This window comes from Arctopsyche grandis, chromosome 7, assembly GCF_051622035.1.
Source record: "Arctopsyche grandis isolate Sample6627 chromosome 7, ASM5162203v2, whole genome shotgun sequence".
Taxonomy (NCBI): domain Eukaryota; kingdom Metazoa; phylum Arthropoda; class Insecta; order Trichoptera; family Hydropsychidae; genus Arctopsyche; species Arctopsyche grandis.
Window position 1 is genome coordinate 15,399,386 of NC_135361.1, and position 22,098 is coordinate 15,421,483.

Genomic DNA, 22,098 nt, shown 5'->3' on the forward strand with positions numbered 1-22,098 from the left:
TGTATGCGTATGCTCGATCTCGTATACTCGCATTACCAGGACAAAAAAATAATTTTACCTTTGAAAATACAAAAAAGGGAATTTGTTTAGCGGTTTTAGCACCACATGGGGCTCTCGAACCAAAAATCATATAAAACTTGGGAAAGTCCGCAGAGCCGAACGGAACACACATGCCCGGTGTGTTTTGCCATTACGCGTAGCGCGTAAACTTTGACGATAGCAACGAACTTTCGACCGTCCGAGCCTATTTCGAGCCGGGTAAAAATTCGTAGGTGTGACGTTATTCGGATCATTTAAGGGTTTTTGCACACAGATAAACATTCGCATTATCCGCCATAATTGTACGCAATAAGCGCACGTTTTACAATTATGGCCGTTGTGTGCCCCCACCCCTCCCTGCATAACTTTCGACCACATCCTATTTTGAATGTCTACGCATACACAATTACTTTTTACGTTAAAGGAATTTTTTTAACAACAAACCGGGATCTAAATTCCTTATTCCGCATTTGACAAAAATAATCTTCATAAATTCTACATACAATACAAATTAATACCTTGGATTTATTGGGCCAAAAGAGGCCCATTATCAATGTATGTACCTATCATCGTTTAAGTTATTTATAGATGATGAAATATTTTCTAAAACAAGAATGTCGTAATAGATAATTTTAATAGTAATAATAATATACATTACAAAAATTTTATTTATAAAAACATAGAGCAACCAGCATAGCCAGAATCATATAGAGGTTGTCGGGTTCGATCTCGAGAGTCGACCTTGATTGAAAATAATTTATTTGGAGTATAATCTTTAGTGCTGCTAGTCAAAATTGGAGATTTGTGACTTCAAGTTTTAGTTATTTATTGATTATGAAATATTTTCTAAAACAAGAATGTCGTAGTAAATCAATACATTTAATAGTAATAATATTACATATTAAAAAAAAAAATTGTTATAAAAACATAAAGCAACACCATAGCCGGCAGTATAGAGAGGTTGTCGAGTTCGATCTCTAGAGTTGACCTTGATTGAAAATAATTTATTTGGAGTATAGTCTGTAGTGCTGCTAGTCAGAATTGGATATTTGTGACTTCAAGTTGATAGTTTCCTACTAGAGTTCGTCAATTTATCTGATTTCACTGTTCAAACAGTTCCTCATCAAATTGGCCAAAGCCACTATGTCACCACTATTCTATTCTACTCACTATATCACCACTATTTTAATATGCAAAATTTATAATCGATAAATTTATAAACATATGTACAAGTTAAATAGCACATATTTCGCTCAGCGGCAACCCGTAATGATATCATGAGGTAAAAAGTATTGTCTAATCTAAAGCTACTTACTATTGAAAGTTAGCTAGTAAAATTGTATTTATTTGTTTATTTTTCAAATTAAGAAATATAAACATTATAGGCAACCCCAATTCATCATTATGAAACTGATAAATAATTCAAATTCGGATTACTATTGTAATAATTATAACACCATAAAATAATGAATAAAAGTTAAGCAAAAATATTATACAAATATTCAAGAAATATTTATCAACAAATATATTATACCGCCAATGCGTTGTAAAAAATAGTAAATTGGTTTTGTTTTATATTTTTGAATGTTTTGAAATAGTACGGATAGAGTCAAAAATGAATCAAAATATAAAATCATAGTTGGTGTAGCGTAGTAAGCGAAGAAAATTAAAATTCTTTTGGAACAAAATAAGAAACGTCAAATATAAAATCCCGTACTGTGTATCTACCACTGACGATTCAAGGAAACAGTAACAATAGAATAGAATTCTTTGTGATTTCTGGAAAGTGGTTCGTTATCGTTAGATAGAACCGTGGCGTTCAAACAAGAATATATATAATAACCTACATACTTTTCCAGTATAAGAGTACATACATACATATATAAAAGGGGATGGTATTTTTCTAACATGTTCAATAAAAATTATGTCCAATTTAAATGCAGTTTCATCTAAAATTATATCAAACATCTACCGAAATATAAATATATTACACGCATGAAAATCACGCGAATCCACACACTCGCGTAATTTGACTATTTAATAAAAAACATCGCATAAATATAACACAATCCCACGGGACACATTCATGTTTTTTTATTATTAAAAATCCCTCACACACATACACACACATACATCGAACTTTTATGGTTCCAACCGCAAGAGTTCATCAGGCCCAACCCGAAAAAACATCATTGTGCGGTAATTACTTATGACCGCATTTTCCGGCGGATTTTCCGCGGCGCGCACACAACTATCGCGATTTCCAATTTTTTTCGTTCCGAGTGCGGCAAAACGCGTCGTTCTGCCATTCGTTCGTCGTTTCACTATTATTAATGCGAAGGAGTTTTCCCGGATGGGGGATGGGGTGTGTGGCCCAGGGGGTTGGGGATGGTGTGGTGCACACCCGGGGTCGCCGCAAATCCCAAATCGCTTTTTGCTCTGCCGCCCCCGTAATTTCAAGAGTGGCGGCACTCTCTCTCGTGTACCCAAGACCAAGTTTCTCATTCTGTCTCTCTTCCGTACACTTCATTTGTCAATTCTCCTACTAGGATATTTTAATTCGACAATTTATTTCTACGTTACGGAAAGCAGCGCGTTTGATCAACGAGTCGGCGTTATGTCGATATTCTTTGAAAACCGACCAGGCTGAAATCTAATTTTCTGCTAATGTATCTCTTAAGAATGTTGTATGCTTATAGACGTCGATTTAAAGCTTGAGGGTTCATATTTCAAACAACTAAAATATTGGATAAATAAAACACAATTTAATAAAACGGAAATTTTTAATGACGATTAAACACATTCTATTTTTATGCTGTAGAGAATTTCGCGTATAAAAAGTATAAATGCACACATTTATATGGGAAAATTGTGGATTGGTTCTATGTCTTATGTGAAAATTATAACATCATTTTATTTTGATATTTTTCTATACGAGTCATACAATTGTTACGATAACACAACAGGTGATAAAAAAATTGCAAATTTGGTTCGTATTATTATCAAAATAGTGTGCGAAAAAAAGCCTCGTAAAAACAGAATTAAGTTTTCGTATCATACATACATATGTATGTATGTGTATATTGAGAAAATTTTTGTATAAAAAAATATACTTACATATGTACATATATCAACTACGTATAAAGGTTTGAAAAATTACCATTATCAAGTTATATGGAATAATATGTGACCATACGCAGCATATTATTAAGGACGGTCTTTTATTTTATGACCACATACTTTAGAATAATTTTTTTAAAACATTTTGTACTTTATTTTTCGTTTAGAACAAGAAATATGAGCTAAGATTCACAGTTTTCTAGCTAAATAATGCCCACTATTAAAAGTATAAAAAGCGTAACGTCTTAAAATAAAAATAAAAGAATTTTTAATTCAAGTTCAAAGAAAAATAAATAAATATTACACACATACATTATATATTGTTTTAAAAATAATCATAAATTGATAGAAAATTAATAAATAAAACCAATTAATTATACGCATCTCAATCTTGATTGAGCGAAATTAGCACACTTTACAACGGGCGATGAGGCTACGTATTATATATATGTATATGTAATAGTTCAAGTATTCACTCCGGTTCATTCATGAACATATAGTTCGTTCATAAACAAACTGTTGATTTTAGTTAAGTCCTAACAGTCAAAAGCTACCTTCAATAAATAGACTCATCAGGTGTCACATAAAACTTTTAGCTAAAAAAAAACTAAAACTTTCTAAAAAAAAGTATTTAAAAGGGAAATCCTATAGAAACCACATTATGACGTTTCTTTAATTCCCTTTTCCGCTATTTTTTAAAATATTGCAACCCAGGGAAAGCATACATACCTAAAAATTGAGATTGAGAATACTTAAACTTATGACTAATAGTTTGTGCATGAACTAGTTGGTTTGTCAATTTGATGAACGAACGAAATGTACAAGACTGTATAACATATATAGACGTAGAGTATATTTGAGCAAATATCTATGAATAACTGGTTGGTTTGGTGATCAATCCTCAAATTCTTGCCGAATTGATCTTCAGTGTTCCCAGCCAACTCATATTCATATGTACATTAGCTACTGCCATTTATTCTCCTCATCTGGGGCACGTAATAATTCGATAGTTTTGTCGCCTGTTGCCAGCAGCATCAAGCTTCTCAACTAGATTTTAAATAGCTTGGATTTGTTTAATCTAAAATACGCTGATCTGCGTAAGGGAGTGTTTAATTTGAGATCGTAACGCGTTTCACTACTGTATTTGTTTTATATTTATTTTTGTGCTAAGCCATAGTTATGACTTGGAACTCAGAGAAATGTAATAGTAATAGAAGGGCCCTTACGAATAAATAACTGTTGTCAATATTACGCAGTACGTCTCTATAAATACGCCACAACGTACGGAATACAATCGGATCAATTTACTTATAAAAATGTATCCCATGTTGTTTATTGTGTGTTTTTGAATGCATGGTGCAATTTTTACCGATGCTTGCCCATCTTGCGAGTAATATAAAATAACAGAGAAGCTTTTATCGGATATACGTCGAGCAAGCACCAAGCATCAAATACGACTGATGCTAAAATTATTTAGGATTGTCTGTGGACAATCGTCGCTTGACAACAATATGACGCCTAAAGACACTTCTATTAATATAACATTTCTCTGTTGGAACTACTCTGTAATGTCACTATGGAAAAATAGTAGTAAATAAATATGTAGGTCCATCCTGTTGTAGGACATACATATGTACATACATACATAGAAAGCTATTACAATTTAACAAAATCTGTCAAATCTCAGGAGTAAAAAAAAAACACATAATTGTGTACTAAACCAAACCACATATTATTCAGAAAATATTAATAGTATTAGATTAAATTGAATCAGTAAGATTCTCCGGAGCGTATCCACCACGTATCAACACACACACACACACACACTCATACAAATCGATACATTTAATTGAATCAATACCGAACGTTGAATATTCAACGCCCCCGAGAACATCCTCGAGATAATTAAGAGCTTTTCGCCGGAGCTGTGGATGCTCTCGAGTCGAGCCGTTCGGTCGAAACGAAACGAAACGAAACGGCTGCAACTTTTCGCATTGTCGCGACTCTCTCTCAGCAACGGCCCGTAATTGCTAAATGGCCTTATCCTTTTGAGCAACTTGAAATGTTAACTTTAAAAGGAAGCGCTTATTCAGTTAACTAGAACAGGCGACGATTAAACGTACACGCGACTACAACGTAGCGAGATAGCGGCGAAATTATTTTGATACTCCACGCTCGAACAACTTTGAATGTTACCTACCACTCCACGCGTTACAATATCTCCGAGTTCGCCGGAGCTCACCTATGTATATATATGTATCTATACACACATACATACATATGTACATTTATTGGGATTGATTCTCATCGTTAAGATCTAAGTACATTTCAGAACTTAGATAGTTGGATAAACCTGTCACCGATCGACGTAAGTGCCCTATTTGAATTCGTTTTGTTTTTTTTTTCAAAAGCTTTTGATTGTATCAATTAGAACTGCCTATGGAAGGTGTTACAAAATATGGATGTCCCAAAGCAACAAATAAAACTCACTTATGATTTATATATAGGTACATAATAAACAGTAGGAGTAGATGAATTTCATTCGGAAAAATTTCAAGTGCAAAAAGGCGTCCGACAGGAATGCATACCCTCTCATGATATTTTAATATATTTATTTATTATTTAATATATTTATTCTTTATTTATTTATTTATTATATATTAACCCCGACTATAGTTGCCATTAAAGATCGCCCAAGGTGACACCTATGATCAAACTTTTGTACATAAGTACCAAATACCATTATTAAACATAATGATTATACACAAAGCATGAGTTGAAATCACTGTGCGACAATTCCTGCCACCCCAATTTTCGTTAGTTTCTAGGTACATAACTTAGCAACTTGTACATAATATATGTTTATACATATATGGGGAATGCATAATGAGAAGAGTACTCAACGGATGGAAAGGTGGCATAATTATATGTGACAGAAAGATTTCTTGTATAAGAAATCGTCGCTAATAGCCAGCCAGGAAATAAGGATAAATGGTTGAATTACTTGATAGAATAGAAATAAAGAGTTAACACCTGGGTCTAGACAAAAACAAAAACAAACAAAATATCGTTGTTGACAGATTTTTAAATGCTTTAAAAGGCAATGAGGAAGTCAACGATTTTATTTACCCAAGTGCTTTAATTTCAAAAGGAGGACGTCAATCAAAAATCCGCAGAAGACTAGGGAAAAGGGCGATGATAAGTCTGACAAAGATATGGAAATGCTGTTCGTTCTATAATCAGAAGAACCAAAATCTGTCTGGTGCGATCACTGATCATCCCCATTTCATTTTAAGAAACGAGACATGGAGGCTCAAAAAGAGAGAAAAGGACACATTAGATGCCTTTGAAATGTGGTACTGGAGGCTGATGCTGCAAATTCCATGGACTGCAAGTCGCACGAATATCTCCATCCCCAAAGACCTGGCAATTTCAGAGAGACTCTCCATTACATGTATAAAAAGATTCTGTCCTACTTTGGCCATATTGCCAAGAAGAATGAAGAGAGTTCAGAGAAACCATAAGATGGTCAGACCAAATTAAAGAACTGACGGGATCGTCCCTAAACGCTAATTTCAATTTGGCACAGGACCGGGAGGAGTCGAGGTGGATTATAGATGATAACAAATACTAATTATTGGGCAAACGTACATACATATGTCTTTCATAATTGTAAAAAATTGTGCAAATATGTATTTCCAAATGAAATTATGTATGTTCTTACGGTGGGTGATTCTAGTTCGAGAATCTAGTCGGTGTTCAGTGTATATTTAGTTGAATCTGTTCAGTGATTATCTAGTGAGATAATCACTGTTATAGTGATTACCAATTTCAAGGTCGGAATCCAATAATTTAATTGAATATTATTCAACGATTGTGTTGAATTTTAAACTAATCAAATAGATCAATTTAATAATTTGTATTTGTAAAACATTTGTAATAGTTTTTTAGAAATGTACTGGTGATTAATTTCTGATCGTATACGTAATCTTTCTACAAAATTAATAATATGATTTGTGGTGTAATTTATTATACACCGTCAAAATATGACAAATTTGAATTCGTAACACTTTCATCGTTAACTTAAGTTTTTGTAACAATCGATGACAAACATACCCCAGGTTCGGTCTAGACTAGACGCTAGTGCTCATTTTTTTATGGTAACATTTATTAATTAAAAAGAGTTTGATTCATACGGATGACGTTTAGTTCGAGAAACTATTAATCATTGTGGATTGCTTTATGTTTTTGGCCGTGTGATTTATGTATGCTAATCCTAAATGAAATAATATTCAATGTGATATTTGACAAATGTTTATTATTCATAGGCTTGATTAAATTTGGTATTGTTCAAACGCACCGAAATGTTTTGAGTCAATACGTAGATTAAACGCGCTGCTTGCTTACGTTACTTATGGTACTATTATTATTATTAAAACGAATTTACAATTGAATAACAAACTCAAATTTACTTCCAAGAATTCCAACAAATTAAACGTTGAATTCAATTATTCACCTCAAAACTCCAACAGAAGTTAATAATCTTCCTTAAAAACCTGGCATACATATGTATGCTCGCACGGGAAGTTAAAATTTATGTTTCTCAATTATTCGTAGTTTTCGAATATTCGAATGTCGAATAATATCCGTATTTTTTTTACTTTTACCAGGATTGATTTATTTAAATAATTAGTGCAACATATCAACAAGTTGGTAGTAAAATATTATTTAATTAATCATTAATCACTTTTATAATCCTTTAATTTTTGAATTTTATAAAGTATTAAAAATCGTTGAGCGTTTTTTGCCGTATTTCTGAGAACATCAAAAGTAAGTTTATGGTGGGTATATGTACGAGTGACTTTTGGCAAATATAAAGCATGCCGCTTGCAATACTTTCTAGGTATACTACTGTTTGTCGACTATTGTACATATGTAGATAACACAAAATTTTCGAAACAAAATAACGGCGCATAGAAAAGGTGTGATCGTAAAAATGCACTCGAGATAGTCGCACTCTCGAGACATCCAAACTTTCAAAGATGCTCAAGGATAACTAACGCAATAGAATTCCACAAAAAAGCATCGAGGGATATTTGGGGTATGTTATCCGAGGGTGTGGGAATTTTAGAATTCAAGCACCTTTTAAGCACCTTTGAAAATTTTGACTTCTAGAAACTGCGCCACTGTTCAGTGCAATTTAGTGCATCTTTCCGGGAACTAGAAAACGACCATTGATTGTTGGAACGGAATTATCGGCACGATCGCTATTGTATATTGAAAAAAAATTTGTCTTACCCATGTATATTGCTCAAGTATACAATTTTTATTAACATATTTTTCAAAGTAACATATCTCAAGTTACATATATATTTTTCAAATTTCTCTTGAAATAGTATAAATGAATATTTTACGAATTTTTGATAGATTATTCCAATATTCGTATAGACGAAAATCGGGCGAATATTCGAATATTTCAATATTCGATTGAGAACCTTAGTTAGAATGGTGCTTAAGTGTATGTATGCACGTACATATATGTATCTTAAATTCAACATTCAAATAATTAATGTCTAGTTCACGTATCCAGAGTTTAGACTTAGCGTAATAAACAGATACTACAAGTAGGGAGTTTACGAAAGTATTTTAGCACAACAAAACTAAGCTAAAAGCAAGACATAAATTTCAGCCTTAACGTGCACTACGTTCAACGTCAGAGTGTATGCTGTTTTTTTTTCTCCATTTCCCATCAAGCATACCTACATACACACATATGTATGTAGTTTGGTTGAAGGCAGGCGACGAAATTCAATTCCGGTCCGTCGAGTTTCACAAAATTGATATTTCGCCCGTGCGAAATTAATACAAGCAAAAATAAAAACAAATCTGAAGAGTTATGGAAATAAATTTCGCACTCGGCCGTGTTTGCCGGAAAGGGCATATAAACGCTTTTCCGTGTTTGCGTACGGATGGATGGGTGGGGGAGGAAAAACGCCTGTAATCGGATGCTGTTTATACCGGAAAAGTCATCGTTTGGCGTATCGACGCGGTGCGAAACGGCAACGTATGAGGTGAACGGGCGAGTTTTCGAGGAAAATTATTTGAACCGTGGAAAGCGGACGGCGGGCTTTGAAGGAAAACCCGAAATGGGTGGGCGAGAGGTGCGGTCAGGGCCCCTAGCCGAGCCCTGGTCAAAGTCATTAGGGCCGGACCTTTGGTTCGAACAAGCGTTTCATTAAAACGGCCCCTGGCTTTGGTTCAAATTATTGTCTTGTTTGCAAATAGGTGACTCCCCCGCTCCTTAGGTATGTACCCATTACATTTCGGTCGAGATTTCGCCGAACAATTTAACATTCAACCAAACAACAATAGCGACGTAAATTTCAAACACATACATACCTTCACACACACATAGTTCGAATAGGGTCGGCGATAATTCAAAGGGCGGCGCGTACTAATTGGTAGGAAGAATGTCCTCTTTATTTCGCAGCAATATTATTATACCATCACTGTAACGGCGCAATATTGTACGTGCGAAATGTAAATGAACTAGTTAACAGCTTACGCCTACAACGTACGCACATTATATTGTAAGTGTATACGTTTATAATGTAACGGCCTATTTGACTAATGAATTAACGGCTATAATGGGTCGCCGCTTCCAGTTAAATGTCGGCGATAAATATTTAAGTTGCATTGCCAAAACGAGTAGAGAGTGCGGATTCACAATTAAATACAAATCTGAGTGGGTCGTGTTACATATGTATGTACATATGTATCTACGTAACGTGATCTGATGTATAATATATAAAAAAAATATTAATTAACTCTAAATAACAATAAATTAATCTACAAACACACACTTATATGAACTTGTGATACAATACTGTAGTTCTCAAGTATATTTATATATTTTATTTTATGATTATTTATTATATCACTTTCGATTTTTTCGTCTGACGAAATTTGGGTTCTCTTTCGATCGTTTTCAAACTTAGCTATTTTTTTCAAATTTCTCAATTGCACTATGAAATATTAATTTCGGCAAATGGAATCCTTAACAAAAAATATAAAAGAAATATTGTTGATTTGCCGATTGCTCCAAAACATTGAAATTGCCCCACGTTGGGAAACACCGGAGTAAATGTGTTTTGTGTTACATACTGATGTTATATTCTTCTTTAAGCTCATAAATGGTTTCCTTGATTGTTCTGATTTACTGAATAAGGTTAATTTCAGAATCCCAGTTCGGTACTCTAGACACGTTACACTCTTTTCACTTGATCCTTTCAATACTAATTCCCAAAAATATTCTTATCTGCAGCGCGTTTATCGTATGTTTAACGGAGAGCTGAATGAGGTTGATCTATTTGGTATTTCCCTACATCAATTCAGGTCTAACATCAAGAGAATCTTGACCGATTGATTCATTTCTTCTCCTATTCTATTATATAACCTTTTTCCAAATATACCAATTATAATTACAATTCAAAACGAAAAAAAGTACCACGAAACTATTTAAGAATCCATCAAGTTTATTTTTTTAATCATGAAATAAAATCACGTAGAAGTTACTAATTGATTAGGTTAAGTATTCCAAACTTTTACTACTTTACATATTTGAAAAATAAGAATTTCTAATTTTCTTGTTAGATTTATTTTTTTGAAGTCTGAAAATATGACCTTTCCAACAAGAGGTCATATAATAGTATGAGCCGTTATAGTTGAAAGTGGCATAAGTCCAATTTAATTCATTTCGAGACATATCTCGCAAAACATTAAGTATAGTGTTTGATGTTTAACAATATTTAAAATAATGGTGACCTGTAATACGTTTAATCGGCTTTTTCAAGATTCTGGACATATCAAATTAAAATAAGTGATAGCAATTTATGAATGAAGTCAAACAGAAATAGTGTTTTTGAACTGCAAATTTTACTTTCGCCGCTTTCGAATATAGCGTCCCATATATTTTTAGGTATCAATAAGTTGCCTTATAATGCAAAGTTTAAATTAGTCTTAACTGAAACTAAAATTTACATTATAGTTCTCAACAAAAGTCAAGATAATGGGTGACATTAACGAGCGTTACATTACGTCAATTTGAAAAAACCATATATTAATCGTATTCGCTCAATTCGTGCAAAATTATACGTTATAATATTTCTTCGGCTAATAGTCATTTACTATGTGCGAGAGGACCGGAGGCTTTTTCAGGGGCTGTTAAGCGTTTAGGCGGGTCTCGAGCTCAATTATAGCCCAGTCAAAAACAGCAATGTAAATCTGCGCGAGGAACTTGATGATATAAAGCATTTTTGGAATCGGTGGAGATGTAATTTGGGGATGCGCGAGGGAGAGAGAGGGAGTCCGCCCAGCAGCGTGTATATTTATAACACTCGCGGATCGCGGGGCGAATTTTCCGAATGGGGCTAAATTTATCAAAGTTAAATCTCCCGCCAGGAGAAATAAAGGATTTTATTCAACTGAAAAGGGGTCGAGCAGAGACTGGCGGGATGGCGGTTTCGCAAATAAATATATAGGCGTTGAAAATTCATAAATTATTACATTAGCACCGGGCAACCGCGGTGCGGTCGCCGATAACTTTATCTTGCGATTTCCCCCGATTAAGCGAATCGCGACTCTCCCCCGACGGGGAATGATAAAAGTTTTCCAATGAAACGCTTCTTGTGAAATACAAACGCGCTCGTTTTTTAGGCGGTTGGAAAATTTATGGTTCTTCATATTAATATTTAAATTTTTCGCCGGCTGCCTGCGAGTGCGTTGAAAAAACGATTGAAATTTTATTACAACGCTCAGAAACATTCATGTACTGATATAATACAATTGACAAAAACAGCCATTCAGCTTGATTTTGACCAGGGGCCGTTAAACTGCGTTGTATAGTAATTTATTCAATGACGAATTATCAATAAACCAACCGTGCATGTATATTTCTGTCTTTCAAAAACGATATTTTATTATTTATTAAGCAAGATCCTTCATTACTTCACATTAATCCCTGTTCTATTCCTGTATTTTTTTATATTTACATACATACATATGTGTAGATCTTTCTATTTTCTTAATATCCCTCCTCATATCGATCCATTTTGTTGTTCTTTTTCGTGCTTAATTTTATTTTATTTGTTCATTATTCGTAGTATCACATGTACATACGTATATTCTATATCTACCACTATTCAATGCTTTTTTTGTTTGTTTTTTTTTGTATTTCATGTACATATGTGTTAATGCTGTTTGTTTCTGTTTTTAAAAAATAAAAATAAATCGTTGCGCTTCTCTTATTTATTTGGCTTTTCTGCATTAAAAGTTTGACCTAAACAGTGATTAAATTTTTGAAAAATCGATGCAGAAGAAAGAAAGTTTTACAGTTATTCAGTTCACAATTAGATTAATTTGTATTGTACTTATACTTTCTTAGAATTTTTGAATTTTATTCAATTAAAAGTTATCATTTCTTAATTGAAGTAGACGCCCAATAAATATAATTAAAAATATTTATACCAGATTGTAGGTAAGATGGTTAGTGAAATTCACGTTGTTTATATATGTATGTTGGTACATACATACATATGTATGTCCATATAAATATAATTAAAATATCAAATACTGTCAGTGTAGTATAAACACAAAAATAACAATGCATAATCACATTTTTAATGAAAATAATAAGCTTGACACTTTTTCAAAATTACAATTAATGAAAAAAATATTTCAATTTCGTTTTCTACAATTAAATATTTTTTATAATTTATCTTGTAACTCATCAAAAAATGCGTATAGTAGAGGAGCAAGTACTATTTAAATAAATCTAATCAACATTTTTTTAAATTTCAATGGTAAAAGATGAATACGCAAATATTACTTATCATTACGTCATTTATTTTATGACATGCGTTGTCAGAGGAATTAGAAGTTAAATGTAAATAAATTTGATCGTGAAATGTTTGATGTAAACACACACAGACACATATGTATATACATTAAATATTGTAACGGCTAATACACTTGGGTAATCCAATTGAAAGATTGATAACGTATGTACATGCTAATTGACGCCCTCTTAAGCGGCGATGTGTCATAATTGAGTCAATGGAAATTAACGAGAAGATTTTTAAATGGACACTCGACCGGAAAGAGGCAATCGATCGACGAAATTTCAAACGGTGAACTCGTAATTGATTAAATCACTATGTCGATTATAAATCAATTAGGGCGGAGTGTTTTATCAGATGAATTATGAGTCTTCCACACTCTCCGAGACGGATTCCGTCCATCGTACAATAATATTACCTTAATACGATATTAATGAAATTATCTTACACTTTGCATCTGAGACTCCGAGTGACGAGTTTCGGCGACGGGGAAAATCTAAAAATAAGAACACAGTTTAGTATATAATGTATGTATATTTCATATTTAAAAAATATATATTTACATGTAGAGCACGGTTCAAAGGTTTGGCTCGTAGCCCTATTGATATTCAAAATTTATTGACAGGCTTGAATTAAGCGAGCCTCAGGTTCCGTACGTACCCCCGGCTATGTTGATATTTTATAAAGGATATTGGAAGATGTGAATCTCACCGAGCCTATTTCCATCTACTGCCTGAGCGATCGAACCTTAATAATAATTCCTTGCGGATAACATTTTCGAGTATGATTGAAATCCCCGATGAATGCCCGCGTATAAATTTCAGACCGAATCCAACAATATTGTATTATAACGCGAGATATAAACAATTCAAACGCCCCTCGATTTTATTACCGCGGATTTATGATGGATTTATAAATCGTATTCGAGATATAAAGGCGTCGAAAGGAATGTCATTCGAGCAGACTTTTCCGGTTTAAATGAGAGGGATTCTTCGTGCTCCGCCAAATTGAGTATTTAAAATAATTGGAAAAGGGTGGACTTGAATGTCAGAAATAAGGCAATTCATTTACACGCGACAAAGGTGCCGACTATTCGGAGGAGAATCAAAGAATTTGATTGATACAGATATCGGAAAACGATACAAAAAGGATTCGATGTTGTACAAAAGAAGCGACGGATCTTTAGTAAACCTTTTAGAGGAGAAACGGAGGCAATCGTAAATTCTATGAAGGTGACGATAACGGCAAATTGAATATACTGGAGACACCCGGTAAAAACAATAAGATTTCAAATTATATATCTGAATCTTTTCTGTCGTCAAACGGAGGCCGTCTACGTAGTTGGAAAACTGGAACGAAAAATAAAAAAAATAGAGGAAAAGAGCCGATTGAAAGGGATGTTCGTGGAAAAAACTCGCCGAGGTGAATTGATAGCGTAGTTAAACTGAAAAATGAGGAATGAAGATACATTTTCCTTACACATCACCAAATTAAACTAAGTAATATTAATTTTTCAATGAAAAAATGTGCCTCAAAGGAAATGTTACGTATTCCTGTCATGAAGATTTATATTGTATACGTATACTACGTTTGTAATAATATATTTTTAATCGCAATATATCTTAGGTTTATCATCTTGTGATATTTATTACTGAAATAAAACTGCTATTTATATTGGGGATACTGCGAATATTGGGTTTTTGTTTGCAATATAAACCTCCAAAGAAAAGGGTTCTTATAAAAATACACCAATCGTAGAAGAGAATGGTTCTATCTAAATATATACATATGTAAATATGTATCTTTATTATTTATGTTATAAAATATAGAAAGATTTACGAAATATTTAAAAAAAATACATTTGCACAAACAATTAAAATACTATTGAATATACATATGTACATAGTATATAAATATTACAAAAAATTATAATATTAATTAACATATATACTATAAATACAAATCTATGATATCTATAATTATTGTTTTTGTTGAAATAATAAAGGAAAATTAAGTCTTTCACGGAAATTTGTTAATTGAATTTGTTTCGCCTTGAAAGAAAGCCAACGCGAACAGCGAAACAAATGATTGTGAAAACGAGAGTTTTTGAGACAAAAAAAAACCGGAGGTAATTTTCCGCACTAAGTTACAAAACAATAAAACGAACACAATTTTAAAAGGACATCGACACAAAGATTTTTTTACCGTGCGAAGTAACGAGAAAACTTCTCTATCGCCCTAATAAATTTGATTAAATCAAAAAGAATGATAAAAAAAAGAAAAACAACATCAAGTTGGAAATTAAATATAACGGAATCTCAAATGAATTGTTTTGCATAAATTTGCATCAATTCTCGTTGCGATATTATTCTTGAGGAGGATTTCAAAAATCTGCGTCGCCGACTACCCTCTGTATCAAATAATTTGTGTTGATTTCTGCAAAAGTCCATGGTTTTCGAGATCTAAATGAAATTTTTTTTTATTTCATTCACATAATGAATTATTTTTTCAATTCATTGTCATTTGAATATTCATACGGACCGGATAATTTGAACGTATCTCATGAATGCGAATCAAATCAATATTAGCAGTCGAAAAGCGGAAGTCATCACGAAAAGACTATTTATTCTTTGAGCATCTTTTTCATCTTGTGAAAAAAATGTTTGAGAAATAATTGGGCAAAATTCTATCTCTTTGCAGAAAGTGGAAAACGTTGAAGAAAATATACTTCAAATATGTACTTCTGGAAAATGAAATGATATTTTAAGACTGGCTCGTAATCAATCAAATTTGTTTAAAAGGAACTCGTCTTATATTTTCCGTTAAATATAAAAAGCCTGTTTTTGCATTGAAATCGAAGGCACAGGATCCAAATATTTTTAAATTTAAATGATTATTATTGAAAAAAAAACCTAAATAAATAAATATATATATATATATATATATATATATATATATATATATATATATATATATATATATATATATATATATATATATATATATATATATATATATATTTTTTTTTTTTTTAGACCGATTTAAAGCAATATTTTAATAATAATGCAGTCGTCAAAATATGACCATTTTACTTTAACCTTTAATACCGGTCATATTTCTTGTTGATCGTTTTGGTTAATGAACGTTATAATCGTTGGATATTAAATTAAAATTCGGCGAAGACGCTAAACGTGGGGGAGGGGGAGGGCTTTCGTCTTCTCCTCTCCACTAAAGCTTTCTCTGCAGACGTCCTTTCAGAAAAGCTTCCTTCCCGCGCCGAAGGAATTTCATTATTTTGCCATCCAAATTATACTGACGGCGCTCGCGCAATTTACCTGACAGTTTATCGACTTGAATATAAATTTCGGATCTTAATAAATACATCAGTTTAATCTTTTAATTTGAAATGGGAGATCAATCGTTTTTTTACTTCATCCGTAGCTAGAGCTTTTCGTCAAAGCACTCAAAGTTCAAACCTTGGTACGAACGTAACAGATATATTTTGCACATTTAAAAAAATATGTCATATGTGCTGAAAGGGTTCAAAGGAGAGTTAATAAAATACCCTCCAAACTTAAAGCACGTTCTAATAATGTTGAAAAGAATGAATCTTACCACACCGAATACGAAAATAATAAGAGGTGACTTAATCGAATTCTTTAAATATATATAAATATATATTACAATTGTCCTATGTCCAACCTCTTTATGTTTAATGACAACACTCATCTTAAAGGTCAGTCTCTCAGACTCCTAAAAGAAAAATCGAACAAATTGATTAGAGATTCCTTTTTTACAAACAAAGCGGTTTAAAGTTTTGAATAGTCTTCGAAACAATTTAGTAATTTCTGAAAACTTCTGATGTCTTTTTTAAACTTAAAAGGTTTTTATAATTCTTATTTTCCTATATCTTAATTTCTTTCTACATTTTCGTTTTCTTTTAGTCTATCGATATCAATATAATAAACTAGTGTTGTGCCTGTTGATTTCAACGGGTGGCTTCGGAAAGGAATTGATACACGAATTAATTGATACTCAATATCAGGAGCACATGTCAGACGCTCCACACCTCCCTACTTCCCCGCTACCCCGCTTCCCCGCATCTCCTCGACGCTATCTCCATACTTGTCGATGCACTCGATATACATACATACATATATCCCGTCCGTTTTTATATATAAAATAAATAAATACATATGTACTTAACATATTTCTCGCGATGAAACACAAAGTCGCTATACGTACGCACACAAATATGTAATACTAATTGTTCTCATTTTGCTCGTTTCAGATAGCAGCACTCCACTCGAAAGCTTGGCGACTCAAAAATGGCCTACGAATACGGAAAAGCAAAAATGAGGATAGCGAAAATAATATTGTTGTCAGTGTGCGTCCTCTTCATATTTCAAACACAAAGATCTGACGCAAAGCAGGCGGAGAGGAGACGCAAAGACAAAACCAGCAGCCCTCCGGAGAGGCCCCAAGCGACCAACATATGCGACTCAGACAGGGAATCTCCAGTGCACTGTTACTGCGAAGGCACTATGGCCATTAAAAATGTAAGCAAAGCGCAATGCTGGATCTTGAAGAAAGGACTGTCCATAGACGACCCGGTGTGGGACGCTTTCCAGACACAGAATCGACTAGTCGATCTGATGTTCAACGTGAGGGCCGACGGAGCCTTCACCTTTGTACCGACGAGAGCTTTGAGGTATCTGCGCAGATTGCGGAAATTCGAGATCATGTACGCCGAAATAAACGACGTGTACCCGTTCGCCTTTGCCAACCTGTCCTCGCTCAACGAGATCTTGCTGACTAAAAATCAAATAGTGACGCTGGAGCAGAACGCCTTCGCACACATGTCGAATCTGACCACGCTGAAGCTGAAGGACAACAAAATAGTCGAAATAGGAAAGAACTGCTTCGTGGACATGCCCGTGCTGGTGAAACTCACCCTGTCTCAGAACAACATCACCGTCATACAAGACGGGGCGTTCAAGCAATTAGTGCAACTGCTCGAATTGGACCTGGACATAAACTCGATTACGACCCTCAACAGGGACACGTTCGACGGGTTGGCCAACTTGAAAAGGCTCGATCTGCAGGAGAACAGAATGAAGATGCTCGGCGATTTCACGTTCGCCGAATTATGGAACCTTCAAGAGTTGCTCCTCGACAATAACGAGCTCAAGTTCATATCGGAGCGCGCGTTCGACGGCCTGTCACAACTGAAGAAGTTGTCTCTGAGCAAAAATCGACTGGCAACCCTCACAGGAGGGCTGTTCGAGGGGGTGAGAGGGCTGTCGTACTTAGACATGAGACTAAATCGCCTACACACGCTAACCATAGATGACATTCGACCCATCTTAGACAACTTGAAAAATGCATCCAGTCTGCTGTTATTAGACGGTGAGAATCGTACAAATATATGTACATTGATAATTCATTCATATCATTGCATCAACTCGTAATTAACATATATTGTATCACGAGATTTTGGCATTATTTTTAAAATTATGGTGTTGGAATATTTTGAATGATTTACGACGCTTAAAAGTTTGGGTAATGATATACATATTATATACATAATTGCATCGTAGCTTGACACCTTTTGACTATTTCAAGGCTAAAACAGGTTATTAAAAAGCTCGGATATGACCAACCCATGACTATCTATGTATTAGATGAATATAAGAAGTATAGAAAACAGAATTTGATAATGACGCACACATACGTACTTAGTGTTCACACTTACTGGCTAAAATAGGAAAACTCACACAAAACAACTTCCGGCTATTTTTATTTCGTTGAAGTTATTTTTTATTACTTAATAATACTATAAATATCAAAAAGAATAATTTATACGATCAAAATAAAATAATGAAATATTATTTTTCTTAAAAATTTACTACTCTTAGTTTACGAATTTTAATCAAAACCTTATCAACAATGTAAGTTAGTACATGAAAAATCGAAATATAAATTGTCAAATCGATTTATTCAAATCGATTTATTAATTGTCAAATCGATTTATTAATTGTCAAATCGATTTAGTCAAATCGTTCAAATCGATTTTTCGATCTTTTCCACACTACGTTCCGTAGTGTGGAAAAGATAGAAAAAATCCGATTTCCGGTGTTTCATAGTTGTTGATTTTTTTTATTTACATAAAATTGATACCTTACCGATTTTAATTTGTATAATTTATGACTTTTCTTAGCTCAATTCTACGGAAAAATACATATATGAGCCGTTATAATTGAAGGTGACGGAAGTCCAATTTTCAATTCCAAAAATACTATTTCTATTTGACTTAATTCACAAATTGTTTTCACTTCTTTAAATTCGATATGTCCAGAATCTTGGAAAAGTAGAGTAAACGTACTACAGGCCGCCAGTATTTTTAAATATTGTAAAATGCAATTATTTCTCGAAATGAGGAGAGTGGACTTATGCCACTTTTAAATATAACGGCTCATATATTTGCACTAAATAAGTGTGTGCTTCAAAAACGTGCAATTAATATGTAAATATGTTTATCTCGACAAGTTACTTGTAAGTAAAATTAAAAAAAAACTAATGAAATATGATATGGGTGTAGTTTTGGTCCAACATTCCGTTCTATAATATAATTTATTATTTTAATAACATCACACAAATGCCTGTGTAAATATGTATGTATATATATACATAGGTATAATAGGAGAAAGAACGACTATGCGTTTTATAAATGTGCGTAGGTATAATAAAACATGTACGCTTGACTGTATTTACCAATAAGAGCGAAGGGCCACACAAGTATCAACTTAAACTTGACCCACAAGTGTACCACAAACAGGAGAAAGGTTGAGAAGCACCGTCCCACATGACACCATTGAGAAAATATTGGACGCGCGAAAAATAATAAATCAATAAAGCTTTGTAGCCGGTCGACTGTTTGCGTCATGCGAGCGCACATTAATCCCTTCCCGTATGAAACCCCATATTTTGCAATCTTTCGCCAGGAATAATATGTATGTATATACTGTAAAAAAAAAGAAAGAAATTCCACGGGTCGGTTCAAAGACATTACAGTTTCCTCTCCTTTGAACCTGGAAGGATACGGCGAAGGAGAGGAGGAAAAAAATGGGAAAAGCGCGCTCGTACGTACATTCGCACACTTTGTGAATTTTTCACCACTCGAAAAGGTGACCGAGCGGCGACACACGCTGTTTACTGTTCCTTTACTAATTCAAGCATGCCGGAAGTCGGCAAACTTTTCAATGCGAGTTTGCGTACTTTAAAGTGCTTTTTTCTGTTTATAAAGTTCCTGGAGACTTTGGGGCCTTAAGTCGAAAATGTGAATTAGCTCTAGCGGAAAGTGCCGTCGCTGAAGAACGCGGGCTAATTCCTTTTGTAAGGCGAGCATGCGAGTGTATTTTATTACGGAAACTTTACAACAAACAAAAATTCTCCATACAAACGGCTCCGTACAACTTTCGTCCTATCTCATTTACTACATTCGCATTTGTACATTTCAATAGATTCCTATGTGACTAAGCATACTCTTTCATATGTACATATGTACATACTACATATGTATGTTGTACTAAACGTAACCGGAATGCTGATTGTATTTTACAAATTAGTTAAGAAAACGCTTTCCTAATCTAATTTTACATACATTTACGAAGGCCTAACGGATAAACCCTAATGCGCCTTCCTGGCCAATTACAAACCATGCCAATTACAAACAGTTTTATTACATAAGTCGCTGAATTATGAATTTTAAACTTGTACATAAATTTTAGTCAATTTAATGGAGGAACCGTTTCAACAATGAAATCAGAAAAATTGGCAAACTCTGATAGGAAACGATCGACTTGAAGTCACAAATATCCAAGTCTGACTGGCAGCAATACAGATAACTCAGAATAAAAGGTTTTCAATCGAGGTCAACTCACGGGATCGAACCCGGCAGCCTTTCGGCGCTAGGAAAAAGCCCAACCATCGAGCCATGCTGCTGGCTATTTTGAGTGCGGTCGACAAGTAATTTTGTTTTCTGTAGGAAAAAATATTGAATTGCTTTAACCAGCACTATATGTAGTTGGGTGGTTGCGTAAATGCTAACCATCGTGAGGCTCCTGAGATCAAGCCCTGGACTGACCTCGATTGAAAATAATTTATACCGAGTAATTCTGTAGTACTGCTGGTCAGGCTTGGATATTTGCAACTTCAAGTCATATTTCAGTTTCCTATCAAAGTTTGCCAATTTATCTAATTTCATTGTTGAAACGGTTCCTCATAAAAAAATTCCAAATACCATTCTACCTACTATTTATCACCACTATTTGAATATGATTTCAAATTTAAATTATACGTACAAGTTTAATACCGTGAGTATGGCTCACGAGCAACCCGCAATGGCATCATGGAAAAATATATATATTTTTTAATTGAAATTAAGACCTAGAAAAACCCATGATTCAAAAAACATCACAAGTGAAATTTAATCCAAAGATCACACTGTGACCATGCTAAGAATGTTAAAAGAGTTGCAATTTGTTCATTTTGGGCAAAAATTTATCCTGAAATTTTATCTTAAAGTTTTGTAGAACGTTTGCAAAACTTTGTTTTAGGAAAAACAACTGATTGATTCATGCATCGTGACAAAATTTATATATATGTCACAATTGAAGAGTATCTTCCAGTTAGAATATACATACATATTTTGACTAGTTGGTCAATGGTAGATTCCAACTACTTTTATAGTTGAAGAGTATTTTCAGTTGTAATATAGGTATTACATATATATTTTGACTAGTTGGAATATATTCCATCTAATCCACGTAATTTGATTCATATGGCGAATTACATTCCGACTGGTAACTGAAAATACAGTTCAACTATAAGTTGGTACCTAGTTAAATGAAGAGGTTAAATTTTCGTGAAAATTTCACTCGACTCGACTCGAATTGAGAAGAAGTCACATTTTTGTTTTTAACACATTCTTAGAGCTATCGTAATACGATACTCATTACCTTTATTCGTAATACCTAGAAAA

At 33.6% G+C, this 22,098-nt stretch overlaps 1 protein-coding gene across 1 annotated transcript in view; it reads left to right on the plus strand.

The window, feature by feature from the left end:
* LOC143914925 (uncharacterized) overlaps positions 1-22,098 on the plus strand; it is a 74,413-nt gene that overhangs the window by 46,774 nt on the left and 5,541 nt on the right. The window contains exon 2 of the mRNA XM_077435335.1: positions 17,347-18,464. Coding sequence (XP_077291461.1) covers positions 17,384-18,464 — 1,081 coding nt within the window. The 5' untranslated portion in view covers positions 17,347-17,383. The remainder of the gene's footprint in view (positions 1-17,346; positions 18,465-22,098) is intronic.